The sequence below is a fragment of the Oryctolagus cuniculus genome, chromosome 6 (assembly GCF_964237555.1).
Source record: "Oryctolagus cuniculus chromosome 6, mOryCun1.1, whole genome shotgun sequence".
Taxonomy (NCBI): domain Eukaryota; kingdom Metazoa; phylum Chordata; class Mammalia; order Lagomorpha; family Leporidae; genus Oryctolagus; species Oryctolagus cuniculus.
Window position 1 is genome coordinate 55,226,908 of NC_091437.1, and position 19,521 is coordinate 55,246,428.

The 19,521-nt window shown below is 51.8% G+C and overlaps 1 protein-coding gene across 4 annotated transcripts in view; it reads left to right on the forward strand.

Annotated features, from left to right (window-relative positions):
- Positions 1 to 19,521, forward strand: part of WWC1 (WW and C2 domain containing 1) — a 176,518-nt gene that overhangs the window by 102,975 nt on the left and 54,022 nt on the right. For all 4 annotated transcript variants that reach the window (XM_070075804.1, XM_070075805.1, XM_008255374.4 and 1 more), the window contains 5 exons: positions 6,347 to 6,423; positions 7,560 to 7,639; positions 12,119 to 12,245; positions 14,584 to 14,730; positions 15,934 to 16,007. In XM_070075804.1, coding sequence (XP_069931905.1) covers positions 6,347 to 6,423; positions 7,560 to 7,639; positions 12,119 to 12,245; positions 14,584 to 14,730; positions 15,934 to 16,007 — 505 coding nt within the window. The remainder of the gene's footprint in view (positions 1 to 6,346; positions 6,424 to 7,559; positions 7,640 to 12,118; positions 12,246 to 14,583; positions 14,731 to 15,933; positions 16,008 to 19,521) is intronic.

Below are 19,521 nucleotides of genomic sequence, written 5' to 3' on the forward strand. Positions count from 1 at the left end.
ACAGTTACCAGATTGTGGGACACCAGTCAAATTCAGAGCTGGAGTATACCATGCGAAAAATAGAGATCCAGTGACCATGGGCGGGTGAACCCCCTGGTGCCCAGGATGGTGGCAGGCCGTGACCCTCCAGGCTGCACAACACAAGAGTCTGGGAAATCTGACCAGGGAGAAGAGATGTGAAGACACACTGACCTTGGTGGTTTTTGGGTGGAACAGTCCAGCAAAGTCTATACCAGGCAACCCACAACCAGCAAGCCTCTCTGCACCGAAACTTTTGGGACCCTGCTCTTTTTTTTTTTTTTTTTTTTGACAGGCAGAGTGGACAGTGAGAGAGAGAGACAGAGAGAAAGGTCTTCCTTTGCCGCTGGTTCACCCTCCAATGGCCGCTGCGGCCGGCGCACCGCACTGATGTGATGGCAGGAGCCAGGTACTTCTCCTGGTCTCCCATGGGGTGCAGGGCTCAAGTACTTGGGCCATCCTCCACTGCACTCCCTGGCCACAGCAGAGAGCTGGCCTGGAAGAGGGGCAACCGGGACAGAATCTGGCGCCCGGACTGGGACTAGAACCTGGTGTGCCGGCGTCGCAAGGCAGAGGATTAGCCTAGTGAGCCGCGGCACCAGCCGCCCCTGCTCTTTAATGCGTTAGAGACAGCTGAGATTCCACGTATCTGAGGAAACCCTCTATGGGGAAAATGCAGACTAAAACTGACACCTGTTGCAAGGGAGGGAGGCCATGGAGGAAGCTGAGAGCGCGTGGAGAAGGCACCCTCCAGAGGAGCCATGTAGCCCTGAAACAAGAACAGGGTGTTATGCTCTAGGAAAAGGAACCCTCTGAGAACAGAACAGAGGCTTTGAAAGCTGGAGTATGGTAGTAGAAAAGAGGACTCTTTGAAAGATCGGAAAATAAACGCCGGGGTGATCTTTTAAATAGCAGAGCAAAAACAGGCAGCCATCGACAGACAAAAATAGAGCAGCAGGCCAGGGAGACTGAGGCAGCGGACGAACACAGGGCGAGAAGCATTCAGAAAAATTCCCTAGGACTGGAGGAAGAGTGTGTCAGACGGAGAGGGCTCACTGAGTGCCCAGCACAATGGATCAAAGTCAGCACACACCACGATTAGTGCTTGTGAAACTTCAAACCCTGGCAACCATGTAAGATCCCAGAAAAACCAGGTCACACAGAAATGATCAGAACTCAGAATTGCCGAACTTCTCACCAGGAACGCTGGAAACCTAGACAATGGCACAGCGCCTTCCAAATTTTAAAGAAAATGGTTTCCAACCTGGCATTCTGTATCCAGCAAAACCAGCTTGAGTCAAGTGTAGGGTAGGGTAAAGACGTGTAGACGCGTAAGGTTTCCAAGAGTTTATTTCTTTGCTGTGCCTCCTTTCTCACGAAGCCACTGGAAGGAGCGTTTTCCCAATACCAGGGAGACGGGTGCCGGAGGGAGGAGGGAGAGCAGGAGGATGCCCAGAGTGACAGGAAAGAGCTCAGGGCACCAGCTGTGCACAGGGAGCCCCCCGGCTCAGGCCGAAGCAAGGTGAGCATCAGACAAGAGATCTCCCAAGAGAGAAGCTGCAGGATGCACAGTGATCTGCGCTCCTAGGGGGAGATTTACGTAACTGGTGAAGTGTGAGGGTGGATTACTGATGTTTATCAAAACTAAGCAAACCTGAGAAATGACAATTATTAACTCTAGGGCAAAAAAAGGGCTGGAAAGGCCAAGTCGGCAAAGTCAGCGACTGCCCTCCGTGGTGTTTGCAGAGGGAAAGTGCTGCAGACTTCCTGCTGACTCTGACCAGTAGGGTGCTGTTTCTTTGGGGAGGATGGGAAGGGGAGATGTGCAGGGGAAGGGAAGGAAGTGAATTGAGATCAGTGTCCCTCAGAGGAAGCAGCAGCAGCACATGCATATTGTTAGAGACACAGAGGGAGATCGCCGGGGCTGGCGCTGTGGCAATGTGGGCTAAGCCACTGCCTGCAGTGCTGGCATCCCACAGGCATGCTGGTTCTAGTCCCGGATGCTCCACTTGCAACCCAGCTCCTTGCTAACAAGCCTGGGAAAGCAGCCGAGAATGGCCCACCCACATAGGGACCTGATGAAACTCCTGGCTCCTTGCTTCAGCCTGGTCCAACCCTGGCCTTGCAGCCATTTGGGGAGTAAACCAGCAAATGGTAGATTTTTCTGTCATTGTCTCTCCTCTGTCTGTAATTCTACCTTTCAAATAAATAAATCTTTAAAAAATATAAGGGGGTTCGAAGATCTGTGTTTTAACAGGAATGCTGATGGTTTGAGAGTCTTTTTTGTGAAAATTTGTCAGTATGTACATACTAGGTTTGTGCACTTCTGTGTGTTTTTTGCTCCAGTGAAAAGTTTACTTTAAAAACGTTAAGGAGTGGGCTGCATCCCATTTCATCTTCTTTGGGTACAAGTTGTGCACTGAGCACCGGAGGATAAGCTCCTGGTGGCCCAGTGGCAGAGATCTGTTCATCTTCGCCTCTCTCTGGGATTATCTGAGCGTGCCTAACAAACACTGACACATTCTGCAAGTCAGCTGAGGTGTGACTGGGTCCCACAGCCACCTTCTCCCTGTCTGAATTGAGTCTTGTAATTTTTTTTTTTTTAAAGATTTCTTTATTTGAAAAGCAGGCCTACAGAGGCAGAGGCGCAGAGAGAGAGAGAGGTCTTCCATCCGCTGGTTCACTCCCCAGATGGCTGCAACGGCTGGAGCTGCGCTGATCTGAAGTCAGAAGCTAGGAGCTGCTTCTGGGTTTCCTACGTGGGTGCAGGGGCCCAAGGACTCGGGCCATCTTCCACTGCTTTCCCAGGCCATAGCAGAGAGCTGGATTGGAAGTGGAGCAACCCAGTCTCAAACCGGCATCCAGATGGGATTCTGGCCACAGCACTAGCCCTGGGTCTTATAAATTTCTGAGGGAGAGAGAGAGAGAGAGAGAACACACTGCCATCCATTGGTTTGCTCCTAAATGACTCAGCTGGCATCCAGGAGGCTGAAATCGGGAGCCGGGACCTCAGTCTTGGCCTCCCAGCTGGGTGTCAGGAACGCAAGTACTTGAGCTGCCTCCTGGGGTCTGCAGTGACAGACAGCTGCAATGCGGAGCCAGAGCTGGGAGTGAAACCCAGCCGTCCTGATGTAGGGCACGGGCGTCCTGACCAGCATCCTAACCACTGGGCTAAACGCCCACCCCAGTCCTGCGACTCACGGCAGACTCTTGCAGACTGCTGCCAGCCTCTTTAACATTTCTGCACGGTGGAGACTCGGGCCCTGCGGTGCAGGCTGACGAGCAAGGGGCAATGTGCCCACAGAGCAGGCACTCCCCGTAGGTGGCCTTTCTCTGTGTGTGTGCCCATCTTGCAGGGCCAGCGCTGTGGCGTAGCAGGTAAAGCCACCACCTGCAGCGTTGGCACCCATATGGGCACCAGTTTGAGTCCCACTGCTCCTCTTCCCATCCAGTCCTCTGCTATGGCCTGGGAAAGCAGTAGAGGATGGTCTAGGTCCAAGATCTATCTCTCTCTCTCTCTCTCTCTCTCTCTCTCTCTCTAACTCTGCCTTCCAAATAAATAAATACTAAAAAGCAATCTTGCTTCCACACTGACAGCTCTCCTGTGACGTCACCACGGTCTTACTCTCAGTTAGCTGGTTAAGGAAAAGTGCTGATTTGGAAAATATGCTTGATATGGTACCTGCAGCTCTGTGTCCAGCCAGGCGGCTGCCGACACAAGTCCAGCACAGAGACCAGAGGAATCAGACAGTGGGAAATACAGACTTCTAATTGGGAAGGAAACAGCTGGACACCTGGAGCCCCTTTTCTATGCTTGAGACAGGGCTGCAAGGCCTCCCCCTCCCAGGGTGGCCCCCGCCTGTCTCTGCGGACAACCCCTGGTTCCCCACCATCCTGTCATTGTCTCTGTCATCATCATCAGCTTGGCAGCAGCGCACCGCTGCCTGTGGTGGAATGGTCTGTCCTGTTGTCATACAGAGCGGTCGCTCTGTCCCCTGATCCCAGTGTTTGATTTTAAGGTTCCTCATGCATCGTCCGAAGGCCCATCCGGCTCTTTTAACCAAATCCAGAGAACAGCCCCCTCTCATTGCCTGCCTTCCCTCGCTGAAAATTGGAGGCAGTCTCCAAATAAGCTTCTCTGGCCTCAGAAAACTCCAGGTGTTTGTCCTGTAGTCTCACTCCATGTGAACAGGCCACGTGTTCAGAGCCTGGTGGGTGGAAAGAGGAGATGATGGCATTGCTCAGACAGTGCGATTGAGTGCTCACGGGGGAACTATTTCCTTGTCTCCCTCTCTACCAGGAGCAAGTGTCCTTTCCTACACAGTAGGATGGTATCCACATCAGGGACACTGTGAATCATGTCTGGCCCTGTTTCCCTCTTCACACCACCAGTCAGGAAGCTCAGAGTCCATTTGTGGTGACTCTGGTTAGTACAGAGACTCATGGTGTGCACTGAACATACCCATCACCATTTGCTTCCTTCTCTTCATTTTCCCTGGGTCTCCTCCTCTTTTTTTAAAAAGATTTATTTTATTTATTTGAAAGAGTTAGAGACGTAGAGACAGAGAGAGGTCTTCCATCTGCTGGTTCACTCCCCAGATGGCTGCAATGGCTGGAGCTGAGCTAGTTTGAAGTCAGGAGCCAGGATCTAGGAGCTTCTTCTGGGTCTCTCACGTGGTGCAGGGGCCCAAGGACTTGAGCCATCCTCCGCTGCCTTCCCAGGCACATTAGCAGGATCGGAAGTGGAGCAGCTGGGACTCGAACTGGTGCCTGTATGGTATGCCAGCGCTGCAGGCTGGGGCTTTAACCTGCTGCACCAAAGCACCATCCCCTCTTATTTTCTTTAGCTGTGTCTTACTCTGTTTTCGTCATTTTCATAAGCCTTAAGATCCCTTTTAAAGACGTATATACTGGGGCCAGCACTGTGGCATAACGGGTAAAGCCACCGCCTACAGTGCTGGCATCCCACATGGGCGCCAGTTTGAGTCCTGGCTGCTCCACTTCCAATCCAGCTCTCTGCTATGGCCTGGAAAAGCAGTGGAAGATGGCGCAAGCCCTTGGGCCCCTGTACCCGTGTGGAAGACCTGGAAGAAGCTCCTGACTTCAGATCAGCGCAGCTCTGTCCGTTGCAGCCAACTGAGGAGTGAACCAGTAGATGGAAGAACTCTCTCTCTCTGCCTCTCCTTCTCTCTCTCTGTAATTCTGATTTTCAAGTAAATAAATCTTAAAATATATATATATACACACTGTATTTAAAGTGCATCAAGATTATAACTATATGATAGAATTGTGGATCAATATTGGAAGGCAGCTTGGGGAAGCAGATAATTAAACAGGGTGATAGGATCGTGGGTATTAATTTTCCTTTTTACATGTATATTAATTTATAAAGTAGTACAAATAGTTTCTAGTACTTTGTTCTGATTAAAAAAGCAAATGTTGGGGCCAGCGCCATGGCGCAGTAGGTTAATCCTCCGCCTGCAGCATCGGCATCATGTATGGGCATTGGTTCTAGTACTGGCTGCCCCTCTTCTAGTCCAGCTCTCTGCTATGGCCTGGGAAGGCAGCAGAAGATGGCCCAAGTGCTTGGGCCCCTGCACCCACATGGCAGACCGGGAAGAAGCTCCTGGATCCTGGCTTCGGATCGGCACAGCTCCGGCCATTGCGGCCATCTGGGGAGTGAACCATCGGATGGAAGACCTCTCTCTGTCTCTCTCTCTCTCTCACTGTTTGTAGCTCTGTCAAATAAATAAATAAAATCCTTAAAAAAAAAAAAAAAAAGCAAATGTCTATATTCAAACTGTAGAAACTGTAGAAAAACACAAAGAAGCAACTCAGTATCACTCATCATTTAGCTCTCTAAGTATTAGCATTATTTTCTTGGTATGTTTCTTTCTTGTCTTCTGTAGATGGGTTTACTCTCCAATTTCAAATTGTTGTTCACATGTTTTTTGCAAACTTGCCCGAGGTCACAAGGGACTCAAGTCTTACTCCAAAGTTCTTAATGTAGAATGCTGTCTTCCAAGCTACCGCCTATTCTGCATTGTCTTATTCGGTTACTTGTTCTCACTTAACAAGTTTCAGACGTGTTGCTTGTCGTTCAATAGCCTGCTGCTATGCTGTCTGTTTAAATTGCCTGTGTTCTATCATCCCTGTTGTGTTGTATTCCCATTTTATGCATGTACCGTGTTTATTTTAATGTCTTCCTTTGGATGCCTAAGGAGTTCACTTTCAGTGCCTCTTTTCTGAGTTTCTTTAAGTGGTCAGCTAAGCCTACTTGGCTGCAGTGTGTTCCTTTGACTGAAAATGTTTTCTCTTCTCATTCCAGTGGTGTCTGGTTCATCATCCAGCTCAAAGTACGACCCCGAGATCCTGAAAGCTGAAATCGCCACAGCAAAATCCCGGGTAGGGCCACTTCGCCTGTGCCACTGGTGGGGTCGCTGAAACCTTGGGGCGCACTTGCCTCCCCAGCAGTCTGAGTGGATGCTGAGGCCCGGCTGTGGCAGCTGATGCTCACGGTGGAGGTTCTAAACAGTCACAGTGGTCCTCATTGTCCTGGTAACGGCGATTGTACAACAGGTGCCTTCTCACATCCGGCCACCGTGTACCAAGCATTGTGCTCAGTGCTTCCTGGGTATCATTTTATGTCCTGGCAACAACCCATGAATGTCATTTTCACCGAGGCTTAGGACAGCTAAGAAACTTGCCCAACGTCACATGAGACTCAAGTCTTACGCCACAGTTCGTAATCTACTGTACCGTTATTGCAACTGCTGCTCCTTTTTCATTATCTTACATTCAGTTGCTTTATGATCACCTTATAGGGGATAAATAGAATTACTCCCATTTTCCTGATGTGGAAACTAAAACACAGAAGTTAGGTGACTTTGTTGTGGTCAAGTCAGTATTTTGAATGCTGGTTTAGTTCAACTCCAAATAGTTTGCACAAACTTGTGTGCCTGCAAGAAAACCTAAATGGAGGAAGTGGACTGAGGATGAGGCAATAATGAAACTTCTCAATATCTAATTACTTACAACTCATTCTGAAAGATACCTAAATACCGTGCAGGCCAAACAAGCCCTCCTGCCCACTGGCTCTGGCTCTGGAATGACCACATTGCCTCTAGTCCTCATCCAGAGCCCTGTCATTCATTGCTTGCCTTCTTGAACATGCAGCTCGGGGCTTGCCATCCACCTCCTCCATCACAACACAAGAGGAGATTCCGAAGGCAAGATGGCATGCGAGAGACCCCACAGCTAGGAACGGGAAGGCCCAGCTCTGTCCTGGGTTCCTTAGCTTCCCTCCATTTCCAGTTTCACCAGAGCAAAGTCTGGGTAGGCTTGACCTGCAGGAAGACTGGCTGGGATGGGGCTATGTGGACAGCTGCAGAGACCACAACATGGGTGAGGCTCCAGGGGTGTTGGCCTGAGTCATTATACACAGAAGCGGTGTGGGGCTCTGGGGTCCCCTTCCAGGAGAAGGCACCCGGCAGCTTAACATCACCCCTGACCCCGCCCCGGGCTTGTCTTCTGCCTTCCAGGTCAATAAGCTGAAGAGAGAAATGGTTCACCTCCAGCATGAGCTACAGTTCAAAGAGCGTGGCTTCCAGACCCTGAAGAAGTAAGTGCACCTGCCCAGTAGAGCGGGGGTAGGGAGCTGCCACCACCCAGGCGCCCTCCTATGGTCCCTGTCCCCTGTCTTCATGTCTCGTGTTACAGAAGCTCTGTGCAGAGCAGGGAAGTGAAGTCTGTTTTGCTCTGCTCCTAACAGTGAGCAAGTGCCTCACCTCAGCTCCACTGAAGGCCCAACCACGTCTTCCAGCCACAGATTCCTAAAAAAGTATGCATGGTGCCTGGCACGCCTTGCTTTGTGGGGGCTTAGGGAATTTTCAGATTGGCTTCCACTAGAGGTCATCCTCACTTTCAGGAGCTGACCTGGAGCCAAGTAAGGTACTGCTCCACTGTGTCCTAAGAGCAGTGTGTTAGCTGTCAGCAATGTGACTGGACGAGCTGAGACTTTCTGAGTACCTCCTCTGTGCTAGTGCATACCTTCAGCATTTCTGTGTGGGTTGACTCTGACTTCTCCATAGCTAACCCTGTTTTGTAGATGCAAGGACTCAGCCCCATGGCAAGTGTGAGTGCTAGCTCACTGTGATTGTTAACCAGCACACCTAACTCCTACGTAGTCACTGAGTTGTGTTCAGTGCATCTAATGGGCAGAATTCACCTGCCAGCCCTCGCAGGAGCTCCTGCCAGGACCTCAGTAGACTCCTCCCTTCTGAGGGGCCTGTGACGTGGATTCGCTGTGGCCACACCTGCACGCACAGCTCTTTCTGTAGTCCTTGCTTTGCTTTTCTCCCTGACTTTGAGTCTCTCCCTTTCACTCATGTCTTGAACTTCAGATCCACCCCCACCATTCCGTGGCTGCGGTCTGGCATCTCCAAGCCCATTAATGGAGGTAGCTGTCGCCATCAGGTGGTTCTTACCCATATCTTCCCACCCCATCAGCCCCACCACCTGGATCCAGCATAGCACGTGGTCTGAGAAAGTGTAGCTTTGTATTATGAACTGTGCATAATATTTCTTTTTTACAGATTACTGTAAGCTACAGCTTCCCATGTGTCTCTTACTATATATGTACTTGTGTAGACAGGTGGCGATCCTGGCTGTTAAACCAGAGTCTAAATTCATGAAGACTGGGGACCATGCTTTCTGTTTCCTGGCAATCTTCAGGAGCGCCCAGGACAGCTCCAGGCAGTTGGGGGGCGGGGGCCGAAAGCTCCCTCCAGTTTGCAGCGAGCACAGAGGTGACGGCTACTCAGTCCCACGTCATCTCACCCTCCTCCCCGCTGCTGCAGCCCTCGGGAGCTTCTGGTCAGAACACTTCCCATTCTTCTCAGAGCTACTGCAAACCTGTTTTACCACTTTGTCACCCTGTAGCAGCACTGAAAATTCTTGTCACCTGGTAAGCTGATGCTGCAACCCCAGAGACAAGGCTCCTTTCTCCTCCCCTCCCTCTGCCCCTTGTTTGATATCTGGCCCAGATTAGGCTCCTGTAGCTCTGGCCGCCCACACTCCCTTCGCCTGAAGCCTGGCTCTGCTTTGAAGTACACCTTGGTCTCCAGGGTTAGGAATACAGACAAGAGGCACAGGGCCCAGGTTCTAGTCCCAGTGTTCTGGGATCTGGGAACAGTGACTTAACCCTTCTGTGCTCTGATTTCTTCACCTAAAAAAACAACAATGATGCAAAGATAGGATTGCTAAGTGCATGTCCAGGGCATGATCTGGCCCACAGGAGGAGAGCCCAGTGGGAGCAGGGTGGGTGGTCGCCTGTTCGAGCTTGAGGGGACTCTGGGGCACTCTAGGTCCACCCTGGGCTGCACGCTGTGCTGACCACCATTGACCACCTCTGTTCTTTCTCTTTGCCCTCTTAGAAGTATCTGTTCTGATAGGAGACTAGGAAGTGTCAGTGCTGGGACTGGAACCTGTGACTGTTGGATGTTGAAGCTCACGTCTCAACCCCTCTTTTCTCAGCATCAATCAGATAACCCCCTCCCTGGCAAGCATGAGCCCCCCTTGCCATCTCCCTGGGACCCCATCTCACAGTCTGGCAGGAGGACAATCCAGACACTCTTGGTTATTTCGCCTCTTTTCTGTGCAGAAGCTGGTGGAAGGGGAAGCTTATCCTTAAGAGTGAGAGACGGCGTTTCCAGGGTAACTGGGACCAAATGTCGTTTTCACTTTTAGAGTCAGACTTGCAGCCACGTGAGCTCCAACCCTGTTGTTGCTTAAGAGCAGGTGTGTTCCCTGTCAGGGTTGTGGTTATACCAGCCAAGATCTGTCGAGCGGATAGTCCAGATTCCAAATCCATGTGCTTGATTCCTTGTCGGCAGCCCGAGTTTTAAAAAGAAAGAAGAGGAAAATGTTGATGAGGCTTATGTTTCCTCTTAGAGGAGACTGCAAAGACAGTTCAGGGTGAAAGCCTTGGGCCTGTTAGCTGCACAGAGCCCTTGAAAGAAGGATGGAGTCGGGAGCTGGACTGGGGCCCCTGTGGGAGGCGGCCACGGCGGCGTGTCCCTGCCATCACGGAAGCCACCGCTGTGTCCAGGCGAGGGTTGTCTGGGTGGACCGGGCTGCTGTTGGAAATTTCACCCGTGATTGCCTGGCATGTGACTGTGCCGGCCTGAGGGACGGGACAGCTGCATCACTGGGAAATGAGACACACACAGCCTGCCCTCCAACATGCCCACAACTGCCCTGCGCACACCACCCCTCCACCCCCCGCCCCTGCCACTCCACTGCTTTTTTTTTTTTAATTTTTTTTTTAATTTTTTTAAGGTTCATTCAGTGAGTGCATAATGGTGACTCTTTGTTCCCGCCACCCAGCTCCGTGCCAGGAGTGCTCCCCCTGACAGCCACTTTCTGGAGCCAGATTCCAGAGCAGGGGTTGCTAAGGCCCTTGAAGAAATCAGGTAGAGGCTGTTTGTAGCCCAGCGGACAAACAGCTTCTGTGCCATCCTGCAGGGCATTCAAAGCCCTCTGGCCCCATTGGCAGAGAACAGTCAGGCACAGGCCCCTCCCCGGTGCCCCTGGCCCTGGGACCCGCTCAGGCCCAGGCGTCTCCCCTGCTCCCCTCCATGCCCCACTGCGGGGTCCCCCCCGGTCCTTGGTTGCTCACTGTGTTGAGCATCTTCAGCCGGGAACGGCTCCTGCAGTCGAATTTTTCCGACTCCTCTGAGACCTGGCAGGCGGGCCCAGGCCCAAGTCCTCGAAAGGAATAGGCAGACTATTTTTAGTGGGGAGGCATAAATGGGGCTTTGTGTTCTGCCCACGGAGGCTGCAGCAGCCGCAGGGGAGGCTGAGCTGGAAGCGCCCTCTCGCCCGTGCTCGGAGGTGCAAACCTGCTCCCGCAGTGACTCCCCACTCGATTATTTTTAGCCCAGGACAGTTTGGTCTCCAGGAGGAAAGCAGAGAGGAACGCCCGTGCGTGGTTTCTCATCCTGAAATAATGGGTTTGAGGCGATCTCTCCAACTGTGAAACTTCCCCTGTCCTCTGTCCAGCCGGCCTTCGATGACAGTGCATTCAAGTCTCTCCCTGGCCCTGCTTCGGGCCTCCTCCCCAGGAAGCTTAGGCCCCCCCGGCCCCCAGCCCTTCTCTGCTTTGGGCTGAGCTTCAGAAAACTACATCAAGCCCCTTGCCCTTTTTTTTCCAAAGCTTTTTTCCCCCTGCAAAATGAGTGTGTCTGTAGAGCCTGGAAAAGCCGATAAGCTCTTTGGGCTCGAAGTGTTTTAATCCCTTAAGTTGTGCAGGGCTTGCTGGTTGACCCTAAGCTTTTCCCTTCCTTTTCCCATTCGTTGTTGCTGTGAGCTCCATGAATAGGGGCCAAGCAGATGACACTTTCAGGGGTTCCTTAGAGGAGAAAGCTGAGGCTACAGGTGCCTCAGAGCCACTCCCAGAGTCACACTGCAGGACCGTGAGGTTTCGTCCTTCTCTGTGTACGGTTCCTGCAACCAACTCGTGCTAATTAAAGGCCGTGGTCTCCGCCAGGGATCACTTTGCTCCCAAGGGACTCAAGGCAGTAAATGGAGATGCTTTGGGTTCTCACAGCTCGGGATGAGGGTGCTGCTAGCATCTTGTGGCTCAAGGCCGGGATGCTACTAAGCATCAGGATAGCAGAGAATGACCCAGCCCCCCCCCCCCCAAGGTCACCAGTGCCAAGGCTGAGTGTCCCAGATGACTGCTATTCTCTGCCAGGTGCTAAAACTTCTCAGACATGTTCAGCCCTGTGCCCTATTCCCAGGCCTGCCAGAGCCAAGCCAACGGTACCGTTTGGTGAACAGTCTCATGGTTTTGTACGGTGTATGATGGAAAGCCCATTATACACCTGTCCAGCCCAGAGGACCCGGGCTGTGAAGCCTTCCTGGAAGAGCTGATACTTAGAGTGATGTAACAGAGCTTCTGTGCCGCGTCCCACAGGCAGGGCCTCGGCACGGGGAAGGGTGTGCAGTACAGAGTCCAGAGACGTGCTGCGGGACGAAGCCCTGTGCTCTGTGTTCTTCCCCTTTGGAAGCCTGACCTTGCCGATTAACTGTCTCCTAGAATCGATAAGAAGATGTCTGATGCTCAGGGCTACAAACTGGATGAAGCTCAGGCTGTCTTGAGGGAAACGAAAGCCATCAAAAAGGCCATCACCTGCGGAGAAAAGGAAAAGCAAGATCTCATCAAGGTACGTGAGGTCCATGTCCCTTATCAAGAGGACCTGAGTACGGTTCCCAGCTCCAGCCCCTGACCCTGGCTTCCTGTCAGTGCAGACCATGGGAGATGGCAGTGATGGGTCAGCTGATGAGATTGCTGCTACTCACTTTTCCTGCTCCCAGAATTTCTTCTCCTGCTCCCAGCTTCAGCCTCACCCCAATACTGGCCATTGAAGCCATTTGGGGAGTGAGACAGTGGATAAGAGCACATGCTTGCTCCCTCTCTCCCTCTCTCTGTTTCTGTCTGTCACCATCCCTGCCTCCAGAAAGGGAAGAAAGACACACTTGTAGGTTTACTAAAACTATCGAATAAAGTTCCTTGCAGGTTATGTGTATAAGGTGTATAGGAACATAAATGAATTTCTTGTCTAGACTTGGGCCCCAGCCCTAAAATACCTGATTGTCTATATGAACATATCCCAAAATCTGAAAAAACATGAGATCTGAAACGCTTCTGTTCCCAAGCATTTCAGATAACTGATTTTTAACCTGTCCTGGCCTCCTTGGGTTTCGGCCCCTGTTACACAGCGGAGGGAATAGAGATGGAGAAGCGCTAAGTGGCTTGCTAAGGCCCCACGGCCAGTGTCAAAGCACAGAGTGGGAGGGAAGGCATCCGGCCTTGTCCACACACGGTGTCCGGCCGCCTGGCTTGTTTCTCAGTGAATCACAAGGAAGGAGGTAGTTTCAGCACCACTGACCTTAACGTCACAATATAGCATCTCTCTGTGAACATCTCACTGTGTGTTCTGACCAGGCTGGGAAAGGAACAGAGGATGATGGACATCGTTTAATGTGCCGGGCGTTAGTGCGTGCATCATGTCTGGCTAATCTCTTCCATCAACCTGAGGTTATCCCTGTTGCACACATAAGTTCTGTGTGACTCAGAGACCAAGTGATAGAGCCGAGATTGAAAGCCATGAACATGGGACTCAGAGCTCATCTCTTACCCTCAGTGTGTAGCGTATCACCTCCCCATGCAGGATCCACTGTGACCGTTTATTGTGGCTCCCATTGGCAGAGAAGGAGTCTGAGGCTCTGAGATGCTAGAAATGACGTAGCGAAGGAAGCTTTCTTGCTCTGAGACAAATAGCACAATTTCTAAGGAGGTTCTGCCCAGGTTACCAGCCCAGGTGGTGGACACATTCAGATGAGACATTCAGGAGAGGAAGGGGTGTTACCCATGTTAGTGGATAAGAGTATAAGCTCTTTTTTTTTTTTTCTTATTTGACAGAGTTATAGACAGTGAGAGAGAGAGACAGAGAGAAAGGTCTTCCTTCCGTTGGTTCACTCCCCAAATGGTCACTATGGTGGCACTGTGCTGACCCAAAGCCAGGAGCCAGGTGCTTCTTCCTGGTCTCCCATGGGTGTGCAGGGGCCCAAGCACTTGGGCCATCCTCCCTTGCCTTCCCGGGCCACAGCAGAGAGCTGGACTGGAAGAGGAGCAACCAAGGACTAGAACCCGGTGCCCATATGGGATGCCAGCGCCGCAGGCGGAGGATTAGCCACGTGAGCCACGGCGCTGGCCCAAGAGTACAAGCTCTTAAATCAGATAGACCAGGTCCACATCCTGGCTGTCATCAGGGAAATGAGGATAAACACAGCTCCTCCTTCCCAGTAAGGCCATGGCACAGCTGCCCGTTACTGAGCCTTGGCTGTGGTTGCTAGACTTTCACTCTGGGGTATCATTTAAACCATGTAATGGGGAGCTGGCGTTGAGGCACGATGGGTTAAACCAGCCCCGTGACACTGGCATCTTGTGTGAGCGCTGGTTTGAGTCCGTTGGCTCCACTTCCAATACAGCTCCCTGCTGATGCTCCCGGGAAAGCAGCAGAAATGGCCCAAGCAGTTGGGTTCCTGCCACCCGCATGGGAGACCTAGATGGAGTTCCTGGCTCCTACTTTTGGCCTAGGCTGGGCCAGGCTGTTACAGCCATTTGGGGAGTGAACCAGTAAATGAAAGATTCCTCTCTTTCTTTCTCTCTCTCATCTCCCTCTTTCTCTGTATTTCTGCCATTCATATAAATAAATAAATAAAAATAAATAAAAAGTAAAAGTCATGTGATGGCCCGGGGAGGCAGGACCTGAGGCACAGAGGGGTCCATCATCTAGCTCAAATCACACGACTAGGGGGTAGTGCACTGGGGCGGGCTCTGGGGTCACAGGTCTCTCCCTGCACCATCAGCGCCCTCTTGTGAGTAGGGTGGCAAGGGGAGTGGGAATCAGGGGCGGTGGAGAGGAGAGTGCTTGGGGAGTACAGATGCAGTGTTCCCCGGCAGCCCCGCCCATCGCTGACCCTCCCTCCCCCACTCAGAGCCTGGCCATGCTCAAGGACGGCTTCCGCACCGACAGAGGCTCCCACTCGGACCTGTGGTCCAGCAACAGCTCTCTGGAGAGTTCAGGTTTCCCGATGCCGAAACAACACCTGGACGTGAGCTCCCAGACGGACATCTCGGGAAATGTGAGTAGGCGGTGTGTGCCCCGGACGAGTGGGTGGCACCTGGGAGGGCTGTCATGGGTGGCTGCCTTGAGCCAGCTGGTGGCTGTGCATGGGACTTACTGCTGGCTCAGCCCCCTGGGGCTCCATTGTCTTAGGGTGATAGGATTTGCTGGAGTGGAGACAGACCAGCACACAGTCCACGCCCCTCAGTATGGCCTGGCCGTAGGCGTGCATCTCTGACACTGCTCAGGAAGCACTTCTAAAGGATCCAGTGTCTGTCTCGCTTCTGCCCTGCGAGATTGCAGCTCCACTCTGTTTCTTTGACCAGCTGGAGAGCCAAGGGTTGTTCCCACCTGTTTGTCTCCAGTCTGTGTGTACGGTTTCCAGACAGCAGCTTGACCGTCCGTTCCAAGCTCAGTCTGGTCCTAGGCTGTGAAAAGTGCAAGTGCTGACCAGACACAGCTCCTGAAGGGGTTCTGCAGAGGGGCAACCCTCGGTGGTCCCTGACTTTGGAGGCCTTTGATTTCACTGGAGCATATGACACAGAATGGCCCTGCCCCTGGCCTTGGTGGCTTGGTACAATTCCTAGCTGATAGCTGTTTCCCCACTTGCAAAGAAAACCTGCCTGAGTGTCATCTGGTGAGCCTTGTAGCTCCTTGCTGTGCTCCTTGGATGGATACCAGGAATGGGCTGTCCCCTCCCTCCCTGTTCCACACCACGTGCTCACCTGCAAGCTGCCTTCATGTCGTAGTATTTGTGAAGGGACCATGTGCCTTCTTCCAAGTCCTGTGAGCTGCCTGCTCCCCCCGTGTTTCTCCCCTGACTGCGGCCTGGATTTTCTGCTGGCCCTGCCCCCTGCCTCCCCAGAAAGGCTTTCTGGTGTATGGGCTGTCCCTCTTGCCTCCCCACCAATTGTCCTCCACGCTTCTGTGCCTGGAATTGGCTCTGAGCCATTTGGGGCTGCAAGATGATATTCTGGGCTCCTGTCTTCTGTTCTGGAAGTGATGGATGTCTGAGTTTGGTCCCGTTCCCGTGGCCTGAAGGAAGGAAAGTATTTTTGCTTAACCAGCTTCCCTGCAATGCGTGCAGCCAGCCCAGTAATTGGGCTCTATTCTTGGCTCCCACCCACACAAGCTGTCAAGTCTCTCTGGTGAGCTCCCAAAACTCCAGCTCAGCATCGTCCGCAGTGGCTGTGTCATTCCCCACTTTGTTCTTCTCCTCCAGTTTGGCACCAGTGGCAACAATCAGCTGGCAGAGAAGGTCAGGTTGCGCCTTCGATATGAAGAGGCCAAGAGAAGGTAATTGAAGCTGGGGGCTCGGGGAGGCGTGGTTGCACCCCAGGTCCCACTGGTGTGGAGGGACTGCTCTGTGCCTGGCTTGTTAATCTTGTTCCGTCCTCTCTGTAGTACAGGGAGGAAATGACTTGCCCAGGACTTTTTGCTGGGTAGGGAAGAGTTGTGCTTTGAACCCGGATGTTTGTGGCCTCAAAACTTAGTTGATGGTCTCTGTTTCTGTAATGAAAGCTGTCCAGTGACCCTATGCGCAGTGTGGCTTGAAGGAGCCTGCGTGGGATTTCAGCAACAAGCCAAAAAGACTGTGGCTCCTGCATCGTCAGGAGCAAGCTGTGCGTTTATGAAGTGTAAACTGCAGGGGTTTGGCTGTTCTGCAGCTTCACAGAGCCCTAAGCAGTTGGCTTCTACTCTGAGAGATGAAATTACACTGAAAATAGTAAAGCTCACATTTGTAGCGTATCTGTTAATGGGCCTACCCAGATTGTTAATTGCACTGAAACATTTGTGTATATCTGTCATCTTGTTTGATTTTTTTTTTTTATTCTTTTTTTTTTTTTTTTTTTTTTTTGGACAGGCAGAGTGGACAGTGAGAGAGAGAGACAGAGAGAGAAAGGTCTTCCTTTGCCGCTGGTTCACCCTCCAATGGCCGCCGCTGCAGCCGGCGCACCGCGCTGATCCTGGCAGGAGCCAGGAGCCAGGTGCTTTTCCTGGTCTCCCATGGGGTGCAGGGCCCAAGCACCTGGGCCATCCTCCACTGCACTCCCTGGCCATAGCAGAGAGCTGGCCTGGAAGAGGGGCAACCGGGACAGAATCCGGCGCCCCAACCGGGACTAGAACCCGGTGTGCCGGCGCCGCAAGGTGGAGGATTAGCCTATTGAGCCACGGCGCCGGCTTGATTTTTTTTTAAAAGATTATTTATTTGAGAGGCAGAATTACAGAGAGAGAGAGAGACAGAGAGAGATCTTCCATCTGCTGGTTCACTCCCTAAGTGGCTACAATGAGGGGAGCTGGGCCAAACTGAAGCCAGGAGCTTTTTCCGGGTCTCCCACACGGTTGCAGGGCCCCAAGGATGTGGGCCATCTGCTGCTGCTTTCCCAGGCCACCAGCAGAGAGCTGGATTGGAAGCAGAGCAGCCAGGGCATGAACTTGGGCTCCTATGGGATTCCAGTGCTGCAGGCAAAGGCTTAACATAGTACAGCATAGCACTGACACACACACACACCCATCTTTTTTGATTTTAAAAGCAGACTTACAACATAAAGTCTTTCTTATTGTCTCTGTTAGAGAGTAGAAAGGTCAAATCCAAGATGTCTCATGACTTTGCCAGGTGGTGGAGTCACAGGCGAAAGAAACCCTGGACAGTTTGACCCCAGGTTCATGACAGTTAGAGATACTGAACCAACTTTGTTGGGAGAGACTCTCTTGGGCATTTGCTGATTAATAAAGCCAGGTGTACCACATTCGTCCACACTTCAACCAAGTTGCCTGGGCCGTGGACCTTCGTGGCCAGGCTGAGTCTCCCAGTCCCCATCTGCCAACTGTGTGTGAGCAGCAAAGTTCTGCTACAGTGGCAGAAATCCAGCAGGAACCAGAGGAAGCAAACAAGGAAACTGATTGGCTTATGTTGCCCTGAAGTCCTTGGATAACTGCTTTCAGACACAGCTGGATCCAGGGACTGAAATGATGTTCCAGGACTCTGTGTCACTCCTTTGCTCCACTCTGCTTGGCTTGGTGTTGGGTTCACTCTCAAGCAGGCTTTCGTGACAAAACGATTCCCTGCACTTTTAGGTTTATCTCCTGCCGGGTTTACAGCTCCAGGAAAGGGAGCCTGTCTTTCCCAACACTTCTGACGAGTCTTGGGATTGAGACCCACTTGGTTTTCTGGGTGAACCAATCATTGTTACAAGGCGGGTGGGGTGTGGGAGGAATTAGAATTCCCTGGAGGCACAGGCATGGGTCATGTGCCCAAGCTGGGAAAGGGATTGAGGTCAGCTTTGTGAGAACCAAGCAGGAGGAGTGGTTTTCCAAAGACAAGTTGGAATCTTGTTAACAAAAGGAGGAGGAATTGGATACTGGCGAGGCAGAAAGAAACAGGTGTCTTGTGTACTGTTTCAGCTCCCCCTAGGGGTCCAGCAAAACAGCAGTACCTCTGTATTTGGCCGGTGTCCTTTGAAAGGGACCACTGTGAACCTTGGATCTTTTCCAGCCCACAGTAATGCCTGTCTTAAACCATCAGCCCCAGAGAGACGAAAGGATGGAAATCTTTCCTCCAGGGTTGGGCCATTGAACTTCCCATCACAGAGCTTGCTGGCTTATCTGGTTCTGATTCCAGCTTCTTGCCTCCCAGAGCTGATGTTAGCTAAAGGCCAGAGCAACCTGCTGGCTGGGAAGGCAGAGGCTGTGGGGTTTCAGGGAGGACAGAGCTGTGGCTGTAATGCAAGGAAGGTCTGGTCCCTGGGTGCCAAGTTTGGTCACATGTGCATTTCTGGGGAGAGAGACTAGTAGTTGTCCTCAGGTTCTTCAGATGATGTATGCCTTGAAGTTGAAGAAGTCCTGGCACAGGGAAAGTCCCTTAGAAAATACGTCTGCGAGGGTTGGCATTGTGGCACAGCGCGGTAAGCTGCCGCTTGTGATGCCAGCGTCCCACACGAGTTTCAGTTTGAGTCCCAGCCGCTCCACTTCTGATCCAGCTCCTTGCTAATGTGCCTGGGAAAGCAGCAGAGGATGGCCCAAGTGCTTGGGCCCCTACCATCCATAGGGGAGACCTGGATGGAGTTGTTGGCTCCTGGCTTCAGCCTGGCCCCACTCATGGCTGTTGTGGCCATTTGGAGAATGATTGAGCAGATGGAAGATCTCTCTCTCTCTCTCTCTCTCTCTCTCTCACACACACACACTCACTCACTCACTCACTCACTCTTTCTCTCTGTCTTTTGCTCTGCCTTTCAAATAAGCAAATAATAATAATAAATAAAAGGAAATCTGAGAAAGCATCAGTCACTGGTCAGTGTAACCAGACATAGGGTAGCCTCTGCCAGCCCTTACAGGACCATTGTAGCCTTCAGGGCTGGAGAACAGTGGCTACAAAGTTGTCCCAAAGCTAATCCTGATGCATGGTGGTGTACATGAATAACTAGCTTTAAGAATTCTTGCCAGGCAGGGTGAGAATTTGGCACAGTGGTCAAGGTGGTACTTGGGATGCCTGCATCCCATTCCAGAGTGCCTAGGTTCGAGTCCCAGTTCCATTGTCCAAGTCCAGTGTCCTTATATAGTTAAGGATGATGCCTTATATAGTTAAATCCCTGCCACCCACATGGGAGACTCGGGTTGAGTTGCTAGTCTGGCCTAGCCCAAGCTCTTGTGGGCATTTGAAGGAATGAAGCAGCAAATGGGAGATCTCTCTCTGTCTCATCATTTTCCCTGTCTTTCTTTCCCTCTCTTTCAAGTATATAAAATATATTTAAAAAAATAAAGTGATGGGCATTGTGGCACAACAGGTTAAGCTGCCAGTTGGGATATCTTG